Raw genomic sequence first — 22,154 nt, forward strand, 5'->3', positions numbered from 1 at the left:
AAGGAAATAGATTTGCATGAATGAAGCTCCTCCTCTTCTGACAAGCTTAATATATGCAGCACAGCACGGCGACACATCATTTCTACGTCATAAAGTTTGACTGTCATTCTTAAAATCTGAATTTTTGACTTAAAAAAGAAGTACAGCAGAACACTTGTGGAGTGCACCTGCCGATTTTAGAATTTAAAGGTCTGATACAGATTTTTAACTGAACCTATGTGGAATAATAATTTAAAAAAATTATTCCACAATTCAACTCGATTGTGACCTGTGCTAAACTAGATAATCTGACAATACACTTGACCCTACACACGTCAATGGCTCCTGATGCTTGTCTCGTTCAGTCACTTAAATTTTTTAAATTCTTCTGTGGTGCACCATGTTCTATCACATGGCAAAATCCTCTAAATTCTTACTTTTATTCCTCAACAGTGGATACAACACACTATTATTAGTAACATGGACATTCCTTCCTTCCAGACAGCGTATTATTGAGTAGACATTTGGAAAGTTAACTTCAGTGTAGCTTATTGTCCACATCTGGATGGAAACTCTTTTTTTCCCCCAGTCAAGCAGCTGGTTGCTTTGATGAATTTGGGGAGTGGGGAAGCCTTCATTGAATTAAAGGCTCAATTTCACCTTATAGGTAGTTTAGTCTGTACATTTTGAGCAGCAATTGCAGCATTGGAAAAAATTTGACTCTTTAATTAATATCATCGTATACTGTGGTGTCTACGTAAAGTGTGTTGGCTACTTGTTGATGTTTGTTTATTGCAATGCACTCAAAACAGGGATGGTTCTGAATATATTACATTCTTTGCAGTATATAATTACTCACAGTATACCTTTGTCATAATCATAATGTCATATACTGTATTCACCACCACTAGAATTGAAAACTTAAGCGGATTTATGGCAAATGTCCCCATTGTGGGACTGATAGTAAAGTAATATTATGTAATTAAGTGATTTATTTTCTGTATATCCTTATACAAGAACATTATTTTGAGGATGTCAGCTACAAGAATGATTTGTGGCAAACGGGTTTGTCTTGTCTTTGTCTTAGTGTTTAGTTAAGCCAATTCACATCAGCCAAGCTATTGGAGCAAGTTGTTTTGAAGCATCTCATCTGTACAGATTTTACTCTCTCTCTCGGTAGAGCGATATACAAATTATTATTAATTTTTGTATTTATTTATGTATTTATTTTTTTATAATGTACCTTTTTTTTTTTTTAAATAGGTATTGTATATTATTGACAGTCTGGTGAATTTCAAAATCAGTGCTTTTTTGCCTTTACTTATTTTTACACAAGTAAAAATGTCATGCAGACAGTAAACATGAATAAATTATGCAGTTGTTAAACACAAAAACAAAAACAAAAAAACATCGATCCTTAAAAATCAATGTCGGAAGCAGACTTGAGAAACGTAGTGGTAAGAGCGCGAATTTCCTAGTTTACCTGAATGTATCTCCGAGGGCTCCACCCGTCTTCTTCGACGTCACTACTGCTCTTCCCCTCAACTGCGCTGTTGCATTCACGAGTCTGCTAGTCGTGTGGAGGGCGAGACGCGAGAGTGATGAGTTAGTGGCGACAAAGCGCCAGCACCGAACTCCAATAGTTTGCATGTTCTTAGTGAGGATTTAAAACTCGAGGTGAACTAACTGAACAAGATCCAGGACAGCTGATGTAAGAACAATTTGTTTCTACTATTTTTTTTGTTTTTATTATCACACGCTGTTGGAAACTGTTTTGCGCTTCTTTCGGTACCCCTGACAGATTAAATAAAATAAATTTTCACTTTCACGCTTTTCATCAGTGTATGCTATTGATTATTGTCAGAGAGTATAAGCATGCAATGTGTACTCTATATACAATACATCTAAAAACGTATGACCAGTTCTTTTACTACTATCTGCACTTTCTAGATGGGTTTCGCGTCCTTTGCCCGCTCTGAAAGTTACAGTATTTTCTTTTTTCACTTAATTGAGCGTTTTTGAAACTTTTTAGACATATTACTGCTGGTAGCGATCATCATCTGATGCTGATAATGAGAATACATTTCGTGAACCCATTCTCCTGTTTGTACCAAGCAGAAGGTGAGTCAGACCATGATGGGTAGTTGGTAAAAAGCCCTCAGGACACGAAACAGGCGCTTCTTTTGCATGTGGAAAAGGAAAATACACGCGGCACAAATGTCTCATTCTGCTTAATGTAATAACGTAGTTTCCAAACAAGATTAAATTCAAAGAAGATGTGTACGATTTAAAAGAAGACACATTAATGGTGTAGCAGTTTAGTCATGTCTCTTTTAATGTGCCTTTGATTGACTAGCAACCAATGATGGGTGGATGATTGGCTGCACAATGCATAATATAAAAGCAAGAATACTTTGCATGAGACAATATTGATTATCTTTTATCATCTGCTGATATACGATGTTGTCAAAAAATATAAATGTTTTGAGATCTTTGAGATCTCTTGTAATAGTTACCATCATGTGCACATTAAAATGTTGGCATTACATAACCAAAATCTTAATCAGAATGTTGCAGTTTTTAGTTACTAAGTCACAGAAGTCTTCTCATGCCTTTCACCCCTTCCTGTAATTGCAGAATTTGGCACTGCTTGATTGTCATGACTCCTCGCACTCACACAGCATTGTTTTTGGGACAACTGAAGAAATTCCCCTAAGGATAGTAACTGATGCAATTGTGTTCTGATGATTTGTGTTGGCTATAGCTGCACTTACTGTTTGCAAACCAACCTTTCTGCTCTGCTAGTCACAAACACTCACATGCTCTGATCAGAGTTCATGTGTTGGGGATGTTTTCCATTTTTGCTTAAGTCTAGCATTTCATTGAATTAATTAATACATGTGCTTACCAGCTGGTGTGAAGTTATATGATATGACTTGCCCTTTTGCTCTTTTTCTGGGTCAAAACAGGCAAATAATGTTGAATAAACATTGTATTTCATACCCCCAAAAATAATAATCAATTTGTTGTTATGATTTAAATGTTGTGATCTAAATTAAAGAATCACAAATCTGTTTTTCTCGTTCATACAGCAAAAGCAAGGAAAAGTCCAGCAAAGCAATGTCCACGCTTTGAATGCAACAATGTAAGTAGCGACATGCAGTCATCACCATAAGAGAGATTTTTTTTTCTTTACAGAAAATGAATCACTGAGTGTGAAAGCATGACTGTGTGGATTGTCTGCAGAGGGCGGCTTCAAAATAGTGTCTGCTGACATCATTAGTGTGATAAAAGAGAAGGGTGAAAATGAGTACCTACGACAAGATAATATCAGTCTATGAAAACATGAGTAAACCAATTGACTCTACACTAATTAATAATGATATAGAGCAATAAAGCAGGAATTAGTCAGTGCATTGTGATGTCAAGTTACTTAACTACGGTGTGTCTATAATGTTCTTCATAATGAGAAAACTAAAATGGCACTATAAAGCTTATCTGAAAAGCAATATTTTAAAAATTGTGATAATAATCAAGATTGGACGTTATGAAAACCAAATATATCATTCATGATCTTTTTTTTTTCTTTTGCCAAATCGCCCAGGCCTATATTGAGTATGTCTGCTCAACTGAAGGGGCTGGCCCCTTCCTCATATACTTCATGCTAAACGCCTGCTAAGTCAGGAAGCTGTTCATTTCCAACTTGGCCACCACAATATGAGCGTCCCCCCCTCTCTCACATATCCCATCTATGTCTCTCCACAGGGGTCAATCTGTGATGTTGTCCGTGCTCATCCATGTTTTGCTGATACTCAGTGGTGAGTTTTACCTCCGACTGTGAACTCTTAAAAGGGCAGTATACGATGGCTCTGGCCAAAACAACACCCCTCACATTTTATTAATTTATTTGTTAATGTGCCAATGAAACATGTTTTATTTGATATTTATTATTTACTTACTGTGTAAGTTAATTTAAGCATTAAATGTATTAAACACAGAAGGCTGAAATGATCAGACCCCTGAAACTCTCGAGTTTTGAGAAATTTTTGTTCCCTTTTATTTTCAGTGTTTTTAAGTTATTTCTTTTATATGGCTAATGGCGGGGCGGGGAGGAGGTTGTTTCCCCCCATTTCACCCATTTTTTCATGGGAAACATATATTGAATGTTTAATTTGCGTTTTTTTTTTTTTTTAAAGGATTTTTCTTTTCTTTATCGAGTGCTTATCAATGGGCATCAATTATACGCGGATTTTTGCTATTCGTGGGTATCCACAGTATTCCAGTCTCACCCATCTATTATAAATACTTGTCTGAAGATTGATATTTTTATTATTATTTTTTTTGTAGTGGTGAGTGACAGGAATGTCAAGAGTAATGCTGTGAAGGATTATCCTTGAAGCTGTATTGTCTTCCTACATGATTTAAAACTTAAATTTACAAACTGCAATTCCAATAAAGTTGGGACTTTAAAATGTAACTAAAAACAGAATACAACGATTTGCAAATCCTTTTAAACCTTTATTCAATTAAATTAACTACAAAGACAAGATGTATAATGGTGAAACTGATAAATGTTGCATTGTTTTTGTTGTTGTTTTTTTTGCAACTATTCTCTCATTTTGACTTTAATGGTTATAATTCACATTCCAAAAACATTCAGACAGGGGCAAAAAATAGACTCTCAAAAAACACCTTGAGATCATACCTCCGTCTCCAATGCAATCTGGAAGTTACGCGATGTGTGAAGATTGAAATTTGCAACCTTCACTTTCATCTCATCACTTTCCAAATTCTGACCTAACAGTTCATTTGGTATCACTGAGCATGTTGTGTGAAGTCCCACAATAACCTTAAACGCTCATGTCATTATTGACACAATTGACATATTGGTTGAGAAGACAGATTTCCTCTGAGTCGGAATAACAAGAATAAAAAATAAAAAATACCCAAGGGAATCTGTTGTATTCTGTCAGTGGTAAACAAGTGAGATCACTTTCCCCTGAACACAATTAATAGTCAGTCACAACCTAATACAATACATGCCATCTATTACATTTCAAATCGTAGTATTGTCACTTTGTGCACTTCACAATTGCAAAATGGATGTACATTTTTGTTAACCGCATTGTCTCTCCACCACTAGGAACGGTGTGCTTGAAGTCTGAGGACGGAGCGGGACTCTTTTCAGGTGCGCTGGACTTGCCGTGGCAGGACCAAGTGTGCTATGACTCACCTTTGGCGCATGAAGGAGAGGCTGGCGGCATGCCTACACCTGAGAGAAACCGTTCTGAATCAATGCAACATCCTCACTGCTACTTACGGAGCATTTCAACTGGCTCAAGTCTTAATAAGGCCTCTGGCGGTAAAATACTTTTTGATGATCATGTTTGTACACAAGTGTAATTCCACACATTTTTCTATCATTCTGCTACTTGATACAATTTGTAGGATGTTAAACATTTTTGTGTGGAGCAGTTTTCTGTTTACTTCCATTATGAGATGTGATGATTCATTCAGTCAAGGCCAAACAGGAGCTCTTGATATAGCAAGTTAAAGGGCTTGATGATGCAACTCCTGCTCCTCCTCATTGGTATGTTGCAGCATGACGGCTTGGCCTGCCGCACATTTGCTTGTCACTGTCAAAGATCACTCCCACAGGCTCATTACACTTGATTGGCTTTTTATCTGGCATTCCCTGCAGACTGTGGTTAAGGTGAGTGACCACCACACTCTTGTGCTGTCATCCAAAACATCGCTATGATGAGATCAAGCCTTTTACTTGACAAGAGGAGGAAGAAAACTGTCCTTGACCGTTTCCTTTTGCGGAAATGATAAATAAATACAGTCATCATTGTTTACAAAATGATTGTGGCACTAGGCTAATATTTATAAAATACATTCATATTAATTATGGGATATCGTCAATCGGTGGTAAAGAGGATGATGCGTAATGTTGGCAGGTTTGCTGTGAAATCCATTGCAATAATCTGCTCGTCACCTTTCATCTTCTGACAGGGAAGATAAAACGAGAGCCCTGCAGTCCTGCTCTGCTCATATTTACCATCCAAGAAAATATTCTACCAGAAACAAATTCCTTGAAATTTCATGTGAAAAAATATATTTTTAGAAGTTCATGAGCTTTTTCCCAACAAATACATATTTTAATTATAATTTTACTTGTGTGGTTAGATAGCTTGTTTTGTTAAGATGGCTAATTGTTAGCCTCATAACTTTGATTTAAGTTGAAGATATTATTTGGTGCAACCATTTTAGAGTGTGTCCTAAATAAGAGATGTCGTAAATTGTAGATGTTAGTACAATTGCACATAATAATAAATAATAAAGACAATAAGTATTTAATGTGTTTTAATAATACATTTACTGTGCTGGCTCTGGTGAAATCCTTATCTTTCAATGACCATACATGTTTATTAAGAAATAACACAACAAGAAGTGTATCAAAAATATTTATTCCCCAAGACATCATTGGCATTAAAATGGGCCTCACTTAAGGGATTTCCTAATGAACTAGGTTCTGAAAGTCTTGTCACATTTTTGTTTCTCAGAAAGCGTAAATAGGAAGTAGCGCTTTATTGGTAGCGCTTTCATGTCAATATCATGTTAATTTCTTGACAAGCACCAAATAGCTCTAAACTTCTGAGTTTCCAAATGAACTAAGTTCTGAAAGGCTTCAAACATTTCCTCAGAAAGCAACACTTTATTGGTGCTGCTTTGTAAGTTTCAATCTCATGTGAATATAATGTTAATGTCTTGGCAGGCACCTGTTTCAACATGCTGTGCAGGATTGATGAAAACTGGGAAACTTTGACTTGTGATTTGGGGGTTGCCAGACTTCCTTTGGGCAGACTGAACTCTGCTCTTATGGCAGTTCGCCTACAGCGCTTGATGTGAGTACAAAACTGTTTCTGTTTTATTCTTTTCATTTCCCACCGCGTGCGTGCATGTCCCTAAATTGTCGGTTCCCAATTTAGTATGCATTTGACGGTTGATCTGCTGATGGGAAGTCACTAAAGTTCACTCAGACCCCTGGCTATTTTCTGTGGGTGGACATTATAAAACTGCTCTCTTCTTAATATGCTGCAAAGATTTTAAAAATGTCCATAAGTTAAAACAAACAAGGTCAAAATGTAATTTAAATTTAAGTGAGGTGTCAAATGAAACTTTTTTTTGTGACTTGATTAAAAAAAAAACTCTCCACCAAAGTAGATTGTCTTTTGTCTCCATTTCCAGGTCCAACAAAAACGCCACAGCAGTCAACGACACAAATATGGAATCTTCTGAACCCGTTGTATGTAAAGCAAAGGATTCCTCCATGTGTTCGATTTCTGTTGGCACTACAAGCTTTGTTACTGTTGTAACTGTCAACATATCTGGCTGTGAAGCTGGACCAATTGTGCTCAATGTACCAGCTCGCCCTCGTAAGAAAGAAATAAAAAAAATCCAACCCATGCTTTTATGTGTTAATGTATCCAACTGATTGTATTTTATCTTACAGTGAAACCCAGGACTCCTTTGAACCTCTCACATTTCCAGACCATCAAACCAGAACTGGTTTTACAGTGGGATGAGCCAAAAGACCATGGTTCCGGTCCATTAAGATACGAGGTCCGATACTCAAATATCACTCATCGATCTTGGCAGGTGAATACTAATCCTTACTACACATTTTTTGTTTGTTAACATGTATTGTGTATAAATGGTCATTTTTAATTGTACGACACCTAGACTCACATAGACATACTCAGGGTTAGCCTGGTGGTCCGGACTGGGGAATTTTTTTTTTGAAAATATTCATATGTATCTGTTGAGAGCGGGGTGGGCGAACCGCCAGGCTTATAAAACCCTAGTGGGATCCAATGCAAACTTTAGACAAACTCTCAGGGTACATGCATAGGGAAGTTCCATAATTGGTTGCTGCAGTCTGAAAGTGCCTCAAAAAGCAGTGACAGTGACTGCTTACCCTTCATTCAGTGCTGTAGCCTTGTAGCATCTACGTACACATAGCTATAAATAACCAAACTAAATACACACGCTGTTTGCTTATCCAATGGCGGCAGGGCTACTTTAGCTCCGGGTGCTGCACTGTTATACCTCACCATCTCCACTTTACTTATGCTGTAATAAAAATTATCCAATTAACTATGGCCAGCAGCCACATGCAGACAAATAAAGACAGGAGACACTCGTTCTGATGGCTGTGCAGTGAAAAAGCGACCTGACAGGGTTTCTGATTCGTCTAATTATTATAATTACATTTTTTAATTGATAGCTGACGACGAAGTGACGCACAGGTCTCTATTGTTATTCATGCAGCAGGTCACAAGGTCGTCCACTTCAGTATTTACCTTTATGTAGAGTCTTACTTGCTGAGAGTCAGTCTAAAGAGCGTTTGCTACACCTGTTCAAATATCTTCATTCAGAAGCGAAGCCCGATTAAATATTGTTGTGGTTTATTTGCATGCGTGTTTTTCAACCATTTAAGGTCAAATGAGGATTTTGTGTTGTGGTAACACTTAAATTAAAGGGGAAGTCAACCCAAAAAATTGTCTACTTTACAATAATATGTTGTATTTTCCCCCACTGAACTAAACACAGCATTGTGATTAACATTATCTATGTGTAATTTGACGTAAGCAGCAAAATACACCCGTTTTTATCCATTTGGGGGCGGCCATTTTGCCACTTGGTGTCGTCTTAAGATGACATCACAGTTGCTCAGGGTCAGGTAACGACAAATCACCATGGTTATTACCTGAGCCCTGAGCAACTGTGATGTCATTTTCAGGCAACACCAAGTGGCAAAATGGCCGCCCTATGAGATGAATAAAAACGGGTGGATTTTTTCTGCTCATATTACACAATGCAATATTAATCAGATGTTAGTGGGGCTGCATAGAACATATTGTTGTAAAGAATTTGGGGGGGGGTTATTTTCTTCTTAACTCTTTCACTGCCAGACGTTTTCAGAAACGGGTTGTCCCCACTGCCAGCCGATTTAAGCATTTTGAGTGATCTTTCAAGGTCCACAGAAAATGTTGTGTTTGGACTATGGAAACACACATACTACCAAATGAAAGATTGGACTCTCATCGCTCCGCGTTACGACACCGTCATAGCCGCCGCGTCAGCGGTTCCAATTTCGCCGTCAAGCTCGGATTCACCATCATCATCGATGATGATCATCGTCGTCATCAATGTACTATTTTAGCGTTGGTCGATGCCTTTCGTCTTGTAAGTGTAGAGCTGCTTGCAAACGCTCGCCATTGCCCGTTCCCTCCTCCATCTAGCTCCATCTAACGTCTTCTACTGCCGCGTCAATGCTTCCCAACCACGGAGTCACCACCCTCATCTTCATCATCGATGATGATCATCGTCGTCAACAATGTGCTCTTTCAGCGATGCTTTTGGTCTTTGAAAAAAACGGCTCGGGCGTGAGCTCCTCGCAACCGGCCGCCATTTTTCCTTTGTCTTCCATTTTCATCTCCTGCTCGACGCTCTAGCTCCGCCTCTACTGACGCCCACCCGATCTTGTCAAAAGAGAGTCATCGCTGCCCTCTAGGGGCCAAAAATAGTCATTAGGCACAACAGACAGGCTGGAAACTTTCACCAGACATGCGGAAGGGTTTCCTCTACCCGTTTCCAAAAAAAATAAATAAATAAAATCATTGGATGACGTCTTTTGACGTCATTGGCAGTGCTCCGTAAGTTTTTACTTGACGTCTTTAAACGTCAGTGGCAGTGAAAGAGTTAAAGGTCTCATATTATTCAACTTTTCAACATACTAAAATGGTTCTCAAATGTGTTAAAGACATGTCTGTGGCATGCATTTGTCAAAATTGACTTTGGATCTAATATTTTTGCTGTCCCTAAATCAGCCAAAAAACGCTCTGTTCAAAACAGCCTGTTTTAGGGGTGTGTCACTTTTATGTAAATAGCTGCACGAGGCCACGCCTAGGCCACACCCTTCTCTTTCGAAGGTGAAGTGATTTCGGTCATGGTAGTCATGTGCTAATGTTGTGAATGGAAACGACTGGCCATGGCAGCAGAAGAAAAGAAAAATACAATTTTAATATGTGGAAAAGTGGCATAAAGTTTTACCATAAGAAAAAGTAGCATAACGTTACTACAGAGACTATATTGTAGCGTTAGTTTGTGATTGTTTAGGCAATGGTATTTATTATTTTATTTATATATTTTTATCGTAACTGGCAAATCTCCTGCGAACGTTATTTTGTCGTAAATGTCTCCGATTTTCCGTGAATGCTTGTAGACATTTACAAGCGGTTATGAATGACACAAATGTGCACATTTAGGCCACTGCGCGGTCGCAACGTGCAAGCCGTCTCGTCAAGACCACTTAGCGGCCGGTTAGCATCACAAAGTCATGCCAACTAGGTGGCGAGTTGCCAGTCACGGCAAATTAACCACTGCGGATTGTATCTTGACAAAACAATACGCAACCGCTTCGTATTATCCAACCACCGTCTGTTTTATCATAGCTGACCTCTTGTACCCAAACAACCTCCACACGACAAATTTATTTCCACTTTAGGCACTAATAATACACCAGTAATATAGTCGAAGGTGCACATCTCTTATTAGAAAGGATAGGAAGGAAGGCTAAATCAAAAATGTTAAACTTACATCTTTCCCGTTTGCAGTCATGTCACAATGTTGGGACCGATCCATTATGTTTAAACGTGTTGCAAATCCAGCTTTGAACAGGCTTTCACTAACAAAACAGTCCTTTGAGAAATGATGTCGGTGCACGTCCTTCAAAAATAAAAGTAATCCACTGTCTTCTCAAAGACTTGGGACGAAGGAAGCAACCACTTTTTCCTGATCATTGTTTCCCCTCTCCACTTGCAGTTGAGAAAAAGAAAGGAGCATCCATCTTATTGAATTTCAGTGGGCGTGACAAACCAGAGGTGGTGCCACTAATCCAAGGGGGCTGGGTCGAGTGTACTTCCGTGTCGTTTTGACATCACTAAGTCACGGAAGTTTAATCTGCCCGTTTGAAGCACACATTTTAGAAAGGAGGAGAAAGCAAAAGAAGTCGTGGACGGACTTTTTTTTTACCTGGTTGGATTGTAGACAGGCCGGGGATGTATATTAGTAATAGAAAACCCCACTAAAGTTCATTTTCATACTATGGGACCTTTAAAGGCCATTGGGAAAATATTGTTTTTATCAGAGTGAAGCCATCTGACATATTTCATCATGCAGGTGTTTTCTGACCTCTCCCTGCTGCTCACAGGTGGTGTCTACGGGGCTGGAGCGCAGACTGATTCTGGATCTTGTGCCCCTTGTCAACTACACTGTGCAGGTTCACTGCTCTCACCTGCATGGACCTCCCTTTTGGAGCAACTGGAGTGAGCCGTATCACATCTACCTTGGCAGTAAGGAACACCTCTATGTGTTGTTTTGATGGAACTTGACATTCTAAATTGATGCCTTGAAATAATCACAATAAGTAATTTTTTTCAGATTTTTCAGGAACCAAAAACATTTACCATTTGCATCATGAGGAGATGATTTAGGCAAAAAAATAATTTTTTTGCAAAAAAATTACATGGGTAATTAGACGAAATGTGTTTTCCAAAGTAAAAGCAGATCTTTGCAATTATCATATTTGCGGGGGGATCCCTTTGCGTTCATGGAAGACTACAGAAATCAAAGATTTTTACTGTAGAGAGGTTGAAATTCTATGGATTGGGACAATTTGGACTTCAACAAGGTCTCTAAAGGATAAATGGATTATTGAAATAGTTGTCAATTAATTTCATAATCAATTAGTCTAGTCAGCTTTAGATTTGGCATGATAGGTTTGCTACCTTGTGCAAGTCATACCTTGCTAACATCTGTATAAACTCGACTGCGTCATGTCCCTCTAAAAAGATTCATTTCTGAATGCGTTGCATTAATCCAATGACCTCAATTATTTCCTAGGTAGCTCTCAAGCATTAAAAATGGCTAGCTGCTCATTAGCATTATTTTAATACGACACTCTTCATATTATGATCAGTTTCAACAGACTGTAAAGGTCAGCTTAACATAATAGACCTGCTACAAATCACACATCATGGACTCATCTTAAAAGCATGCCAATGTTGTTTTAATTAACCAACCTTTTCTAGTGGGGTAATAAAATTGCAATAAATAATACAGAAGGATTGCTATTAAAATATTAATGTTATACTATATATACAGTATGTTTAAGATAATTTACAGGTGCTCACCCTGCTTTTTACTATAATGTACTGTATAGCCCAAAAAATAAAACATAACCGCAAATGTCAATTAAAAACTTCTTACAATGTGTTTGTTCAGTGGTGAGCTACATCCCTGAAAAGGTTTTGGCCCATCCGGGGGAGAACGTAAGTGTTTATTGTGTATTCAACAACCACAGCATCAATGCCAGCTCTGCCGTGTGGATGCTGAACTTCAAACAGCCTCTCTCGTCCAGCCACTATTACTCAGTCAACCAACGGGTATGAGTGCACACGTACCTTCTTTGATTGAGTGTGCTATATTTCCAAAGTACTGTTGTCCTCACTAAATGTTGTCCAAACCAGGTCAGCCATGTCACAATACAGCCATCGAACTCGGGGATGTATGAGCTGCTGCAGTGTAGGGCTTCGAAGGAGTGGACCATCCCTTACAGCATCATCTATGTAGACGGTAAGCTGTAGTCATAAGCAACAGCAAATATAAATCTAAATTTTTAACATCTTAGTTGGGTATTCCTGATGTTCTCCCTGTGCTTGAATGGGTTTTCATTTCGATACTCTGGCTGTCTCCCACATTCCAAAAGTATCCTTGTTAGGTTCATTGAATACTATTAAGTGTGAATGTGAATGGTTGTTTGTCTGGTTATGCTATTTAACTAGTTTGCGACCAGTCCAGGGTGTACCCAAACTCTTGACCCAGTGAGCTAGGGTAGGGTACAGCACACTTGAGAACCTAATAAAGATAAACTATATTAAAAAAAAAAAAAAAAAAAAAGCTGGATATGTATGTATGTAATGTGAATAGAAATTATTCTCCTGCCTTAATCACTGTTGTTTTGAAAGTATGTGTTCCCTCTTCCTGCTGTTGACAAAGGCAGGAAAGAGAGTGGAGACATGTGACAATGTGGGCTTGAGTATCACAATGAGGCATGGGCTGCTGTTGTTTTCCCCATAACTTAAAAAATGTGTGAATCTGTGTTTTTGCAGGAGCCTCTATCGACATCAAATGTGAAACTGACGGTGATATTGATGCTATGGACTGTAGCTGGAAAAACACTTCGTGGATCAAACAAAAATTCCAGTACACGTAGGTCATGATTTTTATTCAGGAGTTGTTAACTTTGGAGCGCCCTCACATGTCCTCGTGCTAATGAATACTCAAATCAGGCCTTGTTATTATGCGCAACTTCAATGAACACAGTGTACTGAATGAGACAATGCTCATTTGGGGCACACCCTGGAAATACATGTGTCCAATCCTGCACAGCCAGAGGACGCCAGGAAGTTGCTCAATTTCTTTTTATTTTGTCCTCTTTTTTTTCTTTTTTTTTAACCTCGGAGCAATATATTAATCAGCACACAAGTCATTGAAGAGCAAAGCTTAATAGTTTGCATTCCTGTTGAGACATGTTTTATAACTGTTGTGCCACACTTTTTCTTTACGTCTGTTTTACAAATTCTTATTGTAATATAACCAAAGCATATTTGATTTTCATTATCAACATTTTCTCCCCATGGAATAATTCAATGTAAACAATTAAAAAAGTTTCACCACTGTTTCTTTAAAGAGAATATTGCAAACATGAAATATCATTCTTGTAACATTTAAATGAAATAGGGGTGTCAAAATGAGTGTTTAATTTTGAGTTAATGTATTTTTAATAATTGAGTTAATTTATTTTTAATAATGTAATAATAATTGATTTTTAATAATTAATTTCTATTTTACTTGGAAAGACTGTAATGGGGGATTTCCAGTTGCAATGCAGCAGGCACGTCCATGTTAAAATTTAGCAGTACAGTAATTAATTTGAATGCATATATTTGTGGAGTCTGGGTTTAAGTTGTATTTTACTATTTTTTAAATGTGCAGAATTTTGCAAGTTACTTCATGTGAGATTAGATAGAACCAGGTAATAGAAAAAGAAAATGTACTGAGCTGTCACCAATGTCTTACAAATGCAATTATGACATCTAGTGGCAGAAAAATAACCTCAACACAAATCAATATCACTCATTTTTTACAGTATAGTGCATCCTTTTAATTTTAACTCAATTTTATGAATTAGTATGAAATTATTGTATCAATGACTAAAAGATGCAGCCATCTTTCTATTAGTTTAACATTTTTTCCTCTTTTATGTTAACAAGAGTAGGAAAACATATTTAAAAAATATATATTTTATTGTACATTTATGCCAGATATAAAATGTGCGCTTAATTGTGAGTTAACTATTGAAGTCATACGATTAATGACAATTTAAAATTTTTAGTTTTAGTAATTTTAGTCAACTGGCACCCATAAAATGAAATATTTGATAGCTATCCTAAACATCTCAAATGTCTTCTCCACAGATGGACTGACCTACCCTGTGATTTGATGGAGGAGAGAGAGAGAGAGGGTGAGAAAGTTGGCGAGGTGGGACCTGAATGTGTGCCGGTCCGATCCAAGCAACATGCCTGCACAATCCCGGATATACGAAGGAATTGCTACAAATTGTGGCTGGAGATGCTGTCCCATCAGGGCCCTATCAGATCCAAACCCATCTACATATCACCTCTCGACCATGGTAACATCCCAATATTTTGTTATACTATGCAGTCCTAAACGTGGCTTGTTGCATAAACTGATGAAGCCTGCTGTCCAGTGTGGATTGATTAAATGCCCTCAGAACCAGGGCGGGACTGGCACAAAATTCTGACTGAAACTAAGAAAAATGATCATTAAATGTCACTCCATCGGCCCCAAAAGACGCTGGCCCACCAGGCATCTGCCCTATAATCCAGATGGCCAGTCCAGCCCTACTCCAAACTAACATGGTTTGTTCCTTCATTGTCTGACTTGCAGTAAAGCCCCACAAACCATCGAATGTGAAGGCAGTGAATCTGGGAAGTGGCTTCCTGAGAATCACGTGGGAGCCTCCATTTTTGCCTGTGCAAGGCATCCAGTATGAGTTCCGTTATCACACTCCTTCTAGCATCAGAGCTCAGCCAGAGTGGAAGGTGAGTTATTTTTGGACAATTGAAAATAGCAAAATGAGTTTGATTACTGAAACACATTTTCACATTACATATTATTCTTACTCAATGCAGCTCAGTAATCCAGTGTGGGTACCGTTGGCGGAGATTCCGATCCCGGACATGTGCCAAGTTTTTGCGGTTCAGGTGAGGTGCATGCCCGCCAACCCTACTGGCTACTGGAGCGAATGGAGCGACTTGGTCTACTCAGAACCCCAAAACAGTAGAGGTAACACATCATTGTTATTACCTTTACAATATTTCACACTTTCCAAAATTTTATCAACCTATTGCATTATTATTAGAGCTGTCAAACGAATACATTTTTAATCAGATTAATCACATCTTAGAATTTTGATTCTCATGATCATGATGATCAGAATCATGATTAATCGCTTAATTAAAAAGGCTTTTTTTAGTAACATTTTTTCCCGCCAAATTTAAAGCGCACCTGTTATGTGTAAATTTTTTCGACATTTAATGTTATGAGGACGTCTTCAAAAAAATGTATCCACTGCACACGCTCATCCTCCTCTATTTGTAATCAGTTAATTAATTACATAATTTAAAATGAAAAAAATGACCCTAATAATTTGACAGAATAAATATGCTGAATGTCATACGCAAACATTTATTAAATGCTTTACTTTAATGCAAGTAGTTATGTTTATTGCTCAAACACAACCTGTGCTACCGTTAACGTAATCATCCGCTGTCAGGTAAAGGATCATTTGCGGTCAAAATTATTGTGATTAATCTGCGTTAATACATGATTAATGCGATATTTTTTTGTGATTAATTAATTAGTTAACGCTTTAACTTTGACAGCACTAATTCCTATCTTTACCTTGGTGCTCTTCCCGCAGCTCCAGAACATGGCCCTGATTTTTGGAGAATTCTTGAAGATGATCAGCTCACAAACTCAACGAATGTTACTCTGCTGATTGCGGTATAAAGCACACGATGAACATAGCCAGTCTGTAGTCGATGCATGACGAATTTATGTCTTGATTTGCTGTTTGTAGCATCTTTCAACAGTGAGCCACTCCTACTGCATTAATGGATACTATATAGTCCGGCACCAGACTTCAAGCAGTATTGTGACGAGGGAGAAGATTGAGCTGGTGTCGTCCTACAGCTTTGAGTGGAATCGAGGTCTCCAGAGTGTGACAGTGGAAGCCTACAACAGCCTTGGGAGTTCCAGAAAAAACTTTAACATGACACTGGGGAGACAACCTAAACGTAAGTGATCAACGACTCTAACCATACATCCAGTAGTTTTTGTATTATTTAATGGCCACTCGTTAAAGAATTCAATCTAAATTGGCTATTTTTTTTTCTCAGTTTAACAACTAATGTCATTTCAGAAGAGTGAATTAAACGATTATAATGCCCTGTGTAGACTAGTGGGAATGCGTAGAACAAATTATTGGAAAGAAGATGTTTGACTTGACAAATCTTGCATTAAAGCTTTTTTTATTTTTTTATATTCTTATTGTGCTTGAAATATCAGGATTGTCTTTTCTGGCATTCTCCCACCACCTGTCATCTACGCACTGTGAGTGGAACAAGCCTACCATGTGGGCGTGTCCTGTCAAATCTGGCTTTGAGCATTCAGTATTGTCCTGTCGGCTATTTTCCTCTGATGCACATGAAAGGCTGCTGTAAATCACGCGCCTTGAAATGGGGAGGCATTGCTCACTGGTAGAGTGGTTGTCGCCCCACCCGAAGGTTGAGGGTTCAGTCCTCCGCCCTTGTGATCATGTCGAAGTGTCCTTGAGCAAGACACTGAACTCCCAGTTTCTACTGGGTGAATGTGATGTCTGTGCCAAGTGCTTTGAGGGCCTAGGTGCTATATTAGTGAAAGACCATTTAGCATTAGAAACATCAATATTGCACTTGATGCATACGGATACAATCTGCACTGTAACGCTGTACGTACCAATAATATTGTAAAACAGACTTCCAGGAAGCTATCAAATACTGTTTATTTTAAGATGCCACTACCAGTTTTTCTTTTCTTTTTTTCCCTTTTTTTTAATGAGTCTCATGCATTGTGCCAACAATGACTTGACTTGAAGATTCAGCTCTTCAGGCAGCCTTACCCTTGCTTCTTCAAATAACAAGCTATAGGATTTTTTAAAAATTCAACACGGGGATCCCCAACCACTGTGGAAGCACAGACTGCATTTTAAAAAAAAAGTTGATAAAAGATGAGTCAGCTATTAGCATTTTATTGGCAAAGTACAAAGTTTCAAACATCGTGCTGTTTGAGATTAAAAGACAATCTTTAAAAAAGGATGATCCAAGATGGGAACAAGCGCAGGGCTTGGATCCAATGATGTAGAAAAGTGGATATTAGCTAGAGTGGTTTTCAATTGTGTGTTAATTAGAAGCAGCCCTCTATAAAACTTGTACAGTCTGTGCTTATGTGGTTGTTTAACTTTATTGAAAAGTGAGCTGGTGAGTATTTTATAGTTGTGTCGACACTGCTCTGTCTTGTGTGCACATCAGGTCGGAGCGTGCGCTCTTTCCACGTGCTGCTTATCAACAGCACTTGTGCGTCTCTGCATTGGAGCCTGCTGGACAACAGCTCTGCTCCACTCTTCATGGTGCTAGAGTGGGCACCACAGCGGCGAGATGATTCTGATTCCAGCCAAGATCAGAGTGGACGCACGTGGGCCAGGCTGCCCTTCACTGGCCGTTCTGTCCACCTCAAAGGTAAACAAGACATCTGTGCTTCATTTTCTCCACATCACTGTTAATTGAGGTTCAGTAGGACAAATTAACATCAAACTTGATCTTTGGTTTCAGGTGATTTTTCGGCATCCGAGGAGTATAGCTTCTACTTATATCCTATGTTTTCTGAGGGAGAGGGCGAGTCTGTATTCACAATAGGTATGCAAGCTATTAAAAAGCATTTTTGGGCCATTGTATTGCTATCCCTTGCAAAACTCCTGTTGTGTCTGCCCCACATAACGTAGCCACCAGAGGAGACCCTTCAGCCTACACAACGTTGCTGATTATTGCCCTCCTCTCCATCGTCCTCTTCATCACACTGGTCCTCTCACAAAACCAGTAAGTGTAGCTTTCTGGCTTCATGGATGACCAGCTTCACCATTTATTTATTTTTGCTCATGTATGAATGTTAATGGGAATGCTATAGAGATCTAACATATCCTCAAACCAGCTGTACTTCATTGTCAGGATGAAAAGGTTTGTGTGGAAGGACGTACCCAACCCAAAGAAATGCTCCTGGGCAAAAGGACTCAACTTCAAGAAGGTAAAATAATACCTGCAAACTTTCATGTATCAATTTTCTTCCACTGCAGCTGCAGACTGTCACGGCTAATTTTGGGCAACCCTTGACTGACAGCTGTCAATCAAAGCTTGGCTGACAGACAATCATTCACACTTAACTTCACACTGTTAACCCTAATAAGTTAACAGAACGAAACAAAAAAAAATTAAAAAGTGAGGTAATCGGTTGCCTCACTTTTTTTTAGTTGATTAACTCAATAGTTAAAGTCTTCCAGAACTTGAATGGTTTGATGACACCCAACTTAATTTTTTTGATACATAGTTACTTAAAAGCTTTCTGTTACAGCAACTCAGTTATTCTCAGGTACTAATTTATAAATGTTAGTTTTAAAACTACTGGATTAAGTTAACAGAAGTCCAAACAATAAGTACAAGATGTCCTCACGAGGGTCACAGGAATGCTGGAGCCTATCCCAGCTATCTTGGGGAAGTAGGCGGGATACACCCTGAACTGGTTGCCAGCCATTCGAATGGTACACACAGACAAACAACTCAGAGTGTTCAATTAACCTACCATGCATATTTTTCGGAATGTGGGAGGAAACTGGAGTACCCAGATAAAATCCATTCAGGAAGGTGGAGAACATGTAACCTTCACCCAGGAAGTCCGAAGGACCGGATTCAGTCTCACAACCTCTGCACTGGGAGGAAGACATGCTAACCAGTCGGCTACCATGCCACCTGCTATGAGGATCAATCAGATTAATTTGGGGGGGAGAAACAGTTGTGGTTGCTATTTACATTTTCTAACATAAGTTTTATTTGTAGTATGTACTATATAAAATTACTTTTATTTGTAAATATTACCTTTTTTCGAAACAATAAAAACAAGATTGTATCACAAAATAACAAAATGTTAAGTTACTGCTACCAATAATTTATGTTTTTAAGTTATCCATACCCCAAAACTACTATAGTTTGGTTTAATAAAAAATGATTAGTACAAATTACTCACAAAAGCAAAAGTTACGCATAGTAGTAATTTTTGTAAAACTTTGAGTATTGTGTTCTTGATCTATTTGATTTTCGGGTTTACAGTGCACGTTTTAATTTAAAATATTCAGGACATTTTGGGAATGCAGGCCTCTGGAAGGAATAATGGTTGAAAGACAGTAATAGAAATCAAGCACAGTCACATTCTTATTTTCTATTGTTGCTGTAGGCTGACAGCTTCCACGAGCTGTTCCGGGCCTCAGATGTACTGCCAGCCTGGCCGCTGCTGCTCCCCTCTGAGAACATTTCCAAAGTGGTCATCATGGAAAAGGCGAATATGTCAGTTCTCAGCACGACTTTAGTCCGAAGCCCACTTATTTCCCCAACTCCCGACGCACTGTCCCTTCCTTCATTTCTTGAGGGCAACCAAAACATAGCAGTGGGCAGCGAGGCTCGTTTGGGTGGCATCCCCCACTCAGTCCTCAATTTGAATATTCTAACCACACCCAGCCCGCGGCTAGATGAGCTGCAGCTCGTTGATCCCTCACCGGGCATCATGGAGAATTCAGCCCAGTCTTCAGTAACTTATTCCACAGTGCTGCTTTCTAAGCCAAAGCAGGAGCAACAGTCCATTCACCTGTCCGACCGGGACGGCAGCGGCAGCAGCTCCAGCGACGAAGGCAATTTCTCTGCCAACAACTCGGACATTTCCGGCTCTTTCCCCGGCGGCCTGTGGGAGCTGGAGAGCTGCCATGGCGGAGAGATGGACGACCCGCGTCGATCCTGCTCCTACAACTCAGTGGAGGAACTTTCTGAAACGTCAGATCAAGAAGATGCGACAGAAGACAAAGACTTGTTCTATCTTGGCATGGGTGAGGGAGAGGCTGAGCAGGAAGAAGAGTTGCTGAAAAGTGTTACTTTGAACAGAGATGCCTGCTCTGTCGAGTCGCACCTTAAGCCCGCTGAGCTGGTTTCCACATCCACGTGTGACTTATCATCACTCTACAAGCCCCAGTTCAGGACTACTCCGTACATTAGGCAAATGCCAGATTGAAAAACCTCATGTGGTTGCACATTAGATTGCTTGTATTGTGAACTGTATCGTCACTAAAGACTTTTAAATGGAAATCAGTTCTTGCAGACTAAAATTGACATTGAATGTCAAAAAGCTTCAAATGCTGTGTAACTCCAAAGTGATGTTCATCAATGCTGCTATTTTGTTGTTCAGTGTGAGGTAATGACACTCGCAATAGGCAATATGTATTTGATTGTGATTGGGCACATACAGTACATCCAAGTTGTGGCCCAGCCAAACTGCTTCTCAGCAGTTATGTTACAATGGTTACTGATGAGGTTATGTGAGCTCAGGTAACGTTCTGAATAAAATATAATGAGGAAGAGAATATTTAACAGAGAGAACTGAATGCATTTAATAGATTATTTGGTTACTACTCATGTCAAACAGCTTCTAAGTGACAGATGTGATTGTACGCTGCCATCTCTTGTACATAAAACTGCACTGAGATCTAAAGAACAGCTATGTGGAAAACATCTGCCTTTATTAATACAATCAAATCATTACGTTGTTATGATTATGTGTCCAGTGAGTCTAAATCTGAAAACAAACAATGAAAATTCTGAAATATGATGAATAACTGTTGTTGCACATTGATATTTTTTTGTGTCTATTTTTCATGGTGAATATAAATTATTTGTTATTATTAGACTCATGTGTGTTTCTTTATTAAGAGCACGGTTTCAACTGTTTGCAAAACCACAGTTGGTTTGAAATGGAATTTGATACATATTAATACTGCATGAATCAAAAAATCACATGGTTACACCACAAAATGTGTGTTTAAAACGTGTAACACGTAAAAAGACATGCTCTGTCTTTCATGTCGCTCAGTGGGGCGTTGGAAGACACTTGCCAATAAACCGTAACACTGAGACTACTCAACAATCGTAATATGTCTCCCCTTTGTGGCTGCACTTGGTAAATACAATGATTGAGTGCAAGTTTTTTTGTTTTTTATCCTACTAACACTAACACCAAACATTTAAAGAACGTTAGTACTTAGTTATTTAAAGGCATCCAAATTTCGTGCGTGTGCCAACGTTAAACACCAAACAGTGTCGTACAACTTAACTACATACATACGTGGACAGAATTGTTGGTACCCCTCTGTTCCATTGAACGGGACAGTGTATTATTTGGTGGCATTTAGTGGCTGAAGAAGAAGAACTTCGTGAATGTAGTTATGCTGCATTCGAGGAAGGTCGGAAATTTGAATAATCCCAGTTAGATTTTCCCATTTCTGACCTGAAAGCGTTCGAGGCGAAAGTAAAAGAATCAAAATGGCGAATAGTGATAAATTGTTTTTTGTTTGGGTCCTCAAAACACATTATGACCTCCAGCAAATTTGCCTTCTCACAATAAATCAAATAGAAGAGGAACAATGATGAATAACGTAAATATTATGCATTTATTTAATTTATTTCTTAAGCATTCCATACAGTTCAGTAGTTCACCGTATAATTTCATGCAGGGAGATAGTGGCATACTGTCACGTACATTGTGCTACGCCACGTGACGTTATGTAAAAAATTTATGAATGAAGCAAGCTATCTAGTTTTATACTTGAGTGAAGT

General features: G+C 38.7%; 1 protein-coding gene across 4 annotated transcripts; it reads left to right on the forward strand.

Annotated features, from left to right (window-relative positions):
• Positions 1 to 1,548: 1,548 nt before the first annotated feature.
• On the forward strand, positions 1,549 to 21,228 carry lepr (leptin receptor). Of its 4 annotated transcripts, none has more exons than XM_077584511.1 (22): positions 1,558 to 1,690; positions 2,012 to 2,100; positions 2,617 to 3,124; positions 3,745 to 3,797; positions 5,123 to 5,341; positions 6,758 to 6,887; positions 7,231 to 7,418; positions 7,496 to 7,641; positions 11,258 to 11,399; positions 12,331 to 12,491; positions 12,576 to 12,681; positions 13,218 to 13,317; positions 14,586 to 14,800; positions 15,079 to 15,233; positions 15,324 to 15,477; positions 16,115 to 16,197; positions 16,274 to 16,490; positions 17,763 to 17,969; positions 18,063 to 18,146; positions 18,233 to 18,326; positions 18,456 to 18,531; positions 19,732 to 21,228. In XM_077584511.1, coding segments are annotated over exons 3-22 (3,357 nt in total). In that variant the 5' UTR covers positions 1,558 to 1,690; positions 2,012 to 2,100; positions 2,617 to 3,122; the 3' UTR covers positions 20,557 to 21,228. The 4 variants fall into 4 exon arrangements, with proteins under 4 accessions (XP_077440639.1, XP_077440637.1, XP_077440640.1 ...); XM_077584514.1 differs by having other exon boundaries at positions 3,072 to 3,124; XM_077584513.1 differs by lacking the exon at positions 2,012 to 2,100 and having other exon boundaries at positions 1,549 to 1,690; positions 3,072 to 3,124.
• Positions 21,229 to 22,154: the final 926 nt, after the last annotated feature.

This window comes from Vanacampus margaritifer, chromosome 13 (assembly GCF_051991255.1).
Source record: "Vanacampus margaritifer isolate UIUO_Vmar chromosome 13, RoL_Vmar_1.0, whole genome shotgun sequence".
NCBI lineage: Eukaryota > Metazoa > Chordata > Actinopteri > Syngnathiformes > Syngnathidae > Vanacampus > Vanacampus margaritifer.

Bases quoted from the DNA above. Each gene is read 5' to 3' on its own strand.
- lepr (XM_077584513.1), top strand. The intron at 12,682-13,217 runs GTAAGCTGTAGT...GTGTTTTTGCAG, and splicing joins CAGCATCATCTATGTAGACG to GAGCCTCTATCGACATCAAA. The intron at 14,801-15,078 runs GTAACATCCCAA...TCTGACTTGCAG, and splicing joins CATATCACCTCTCGACCATG to TAAAGCCCCACAAACCATCG.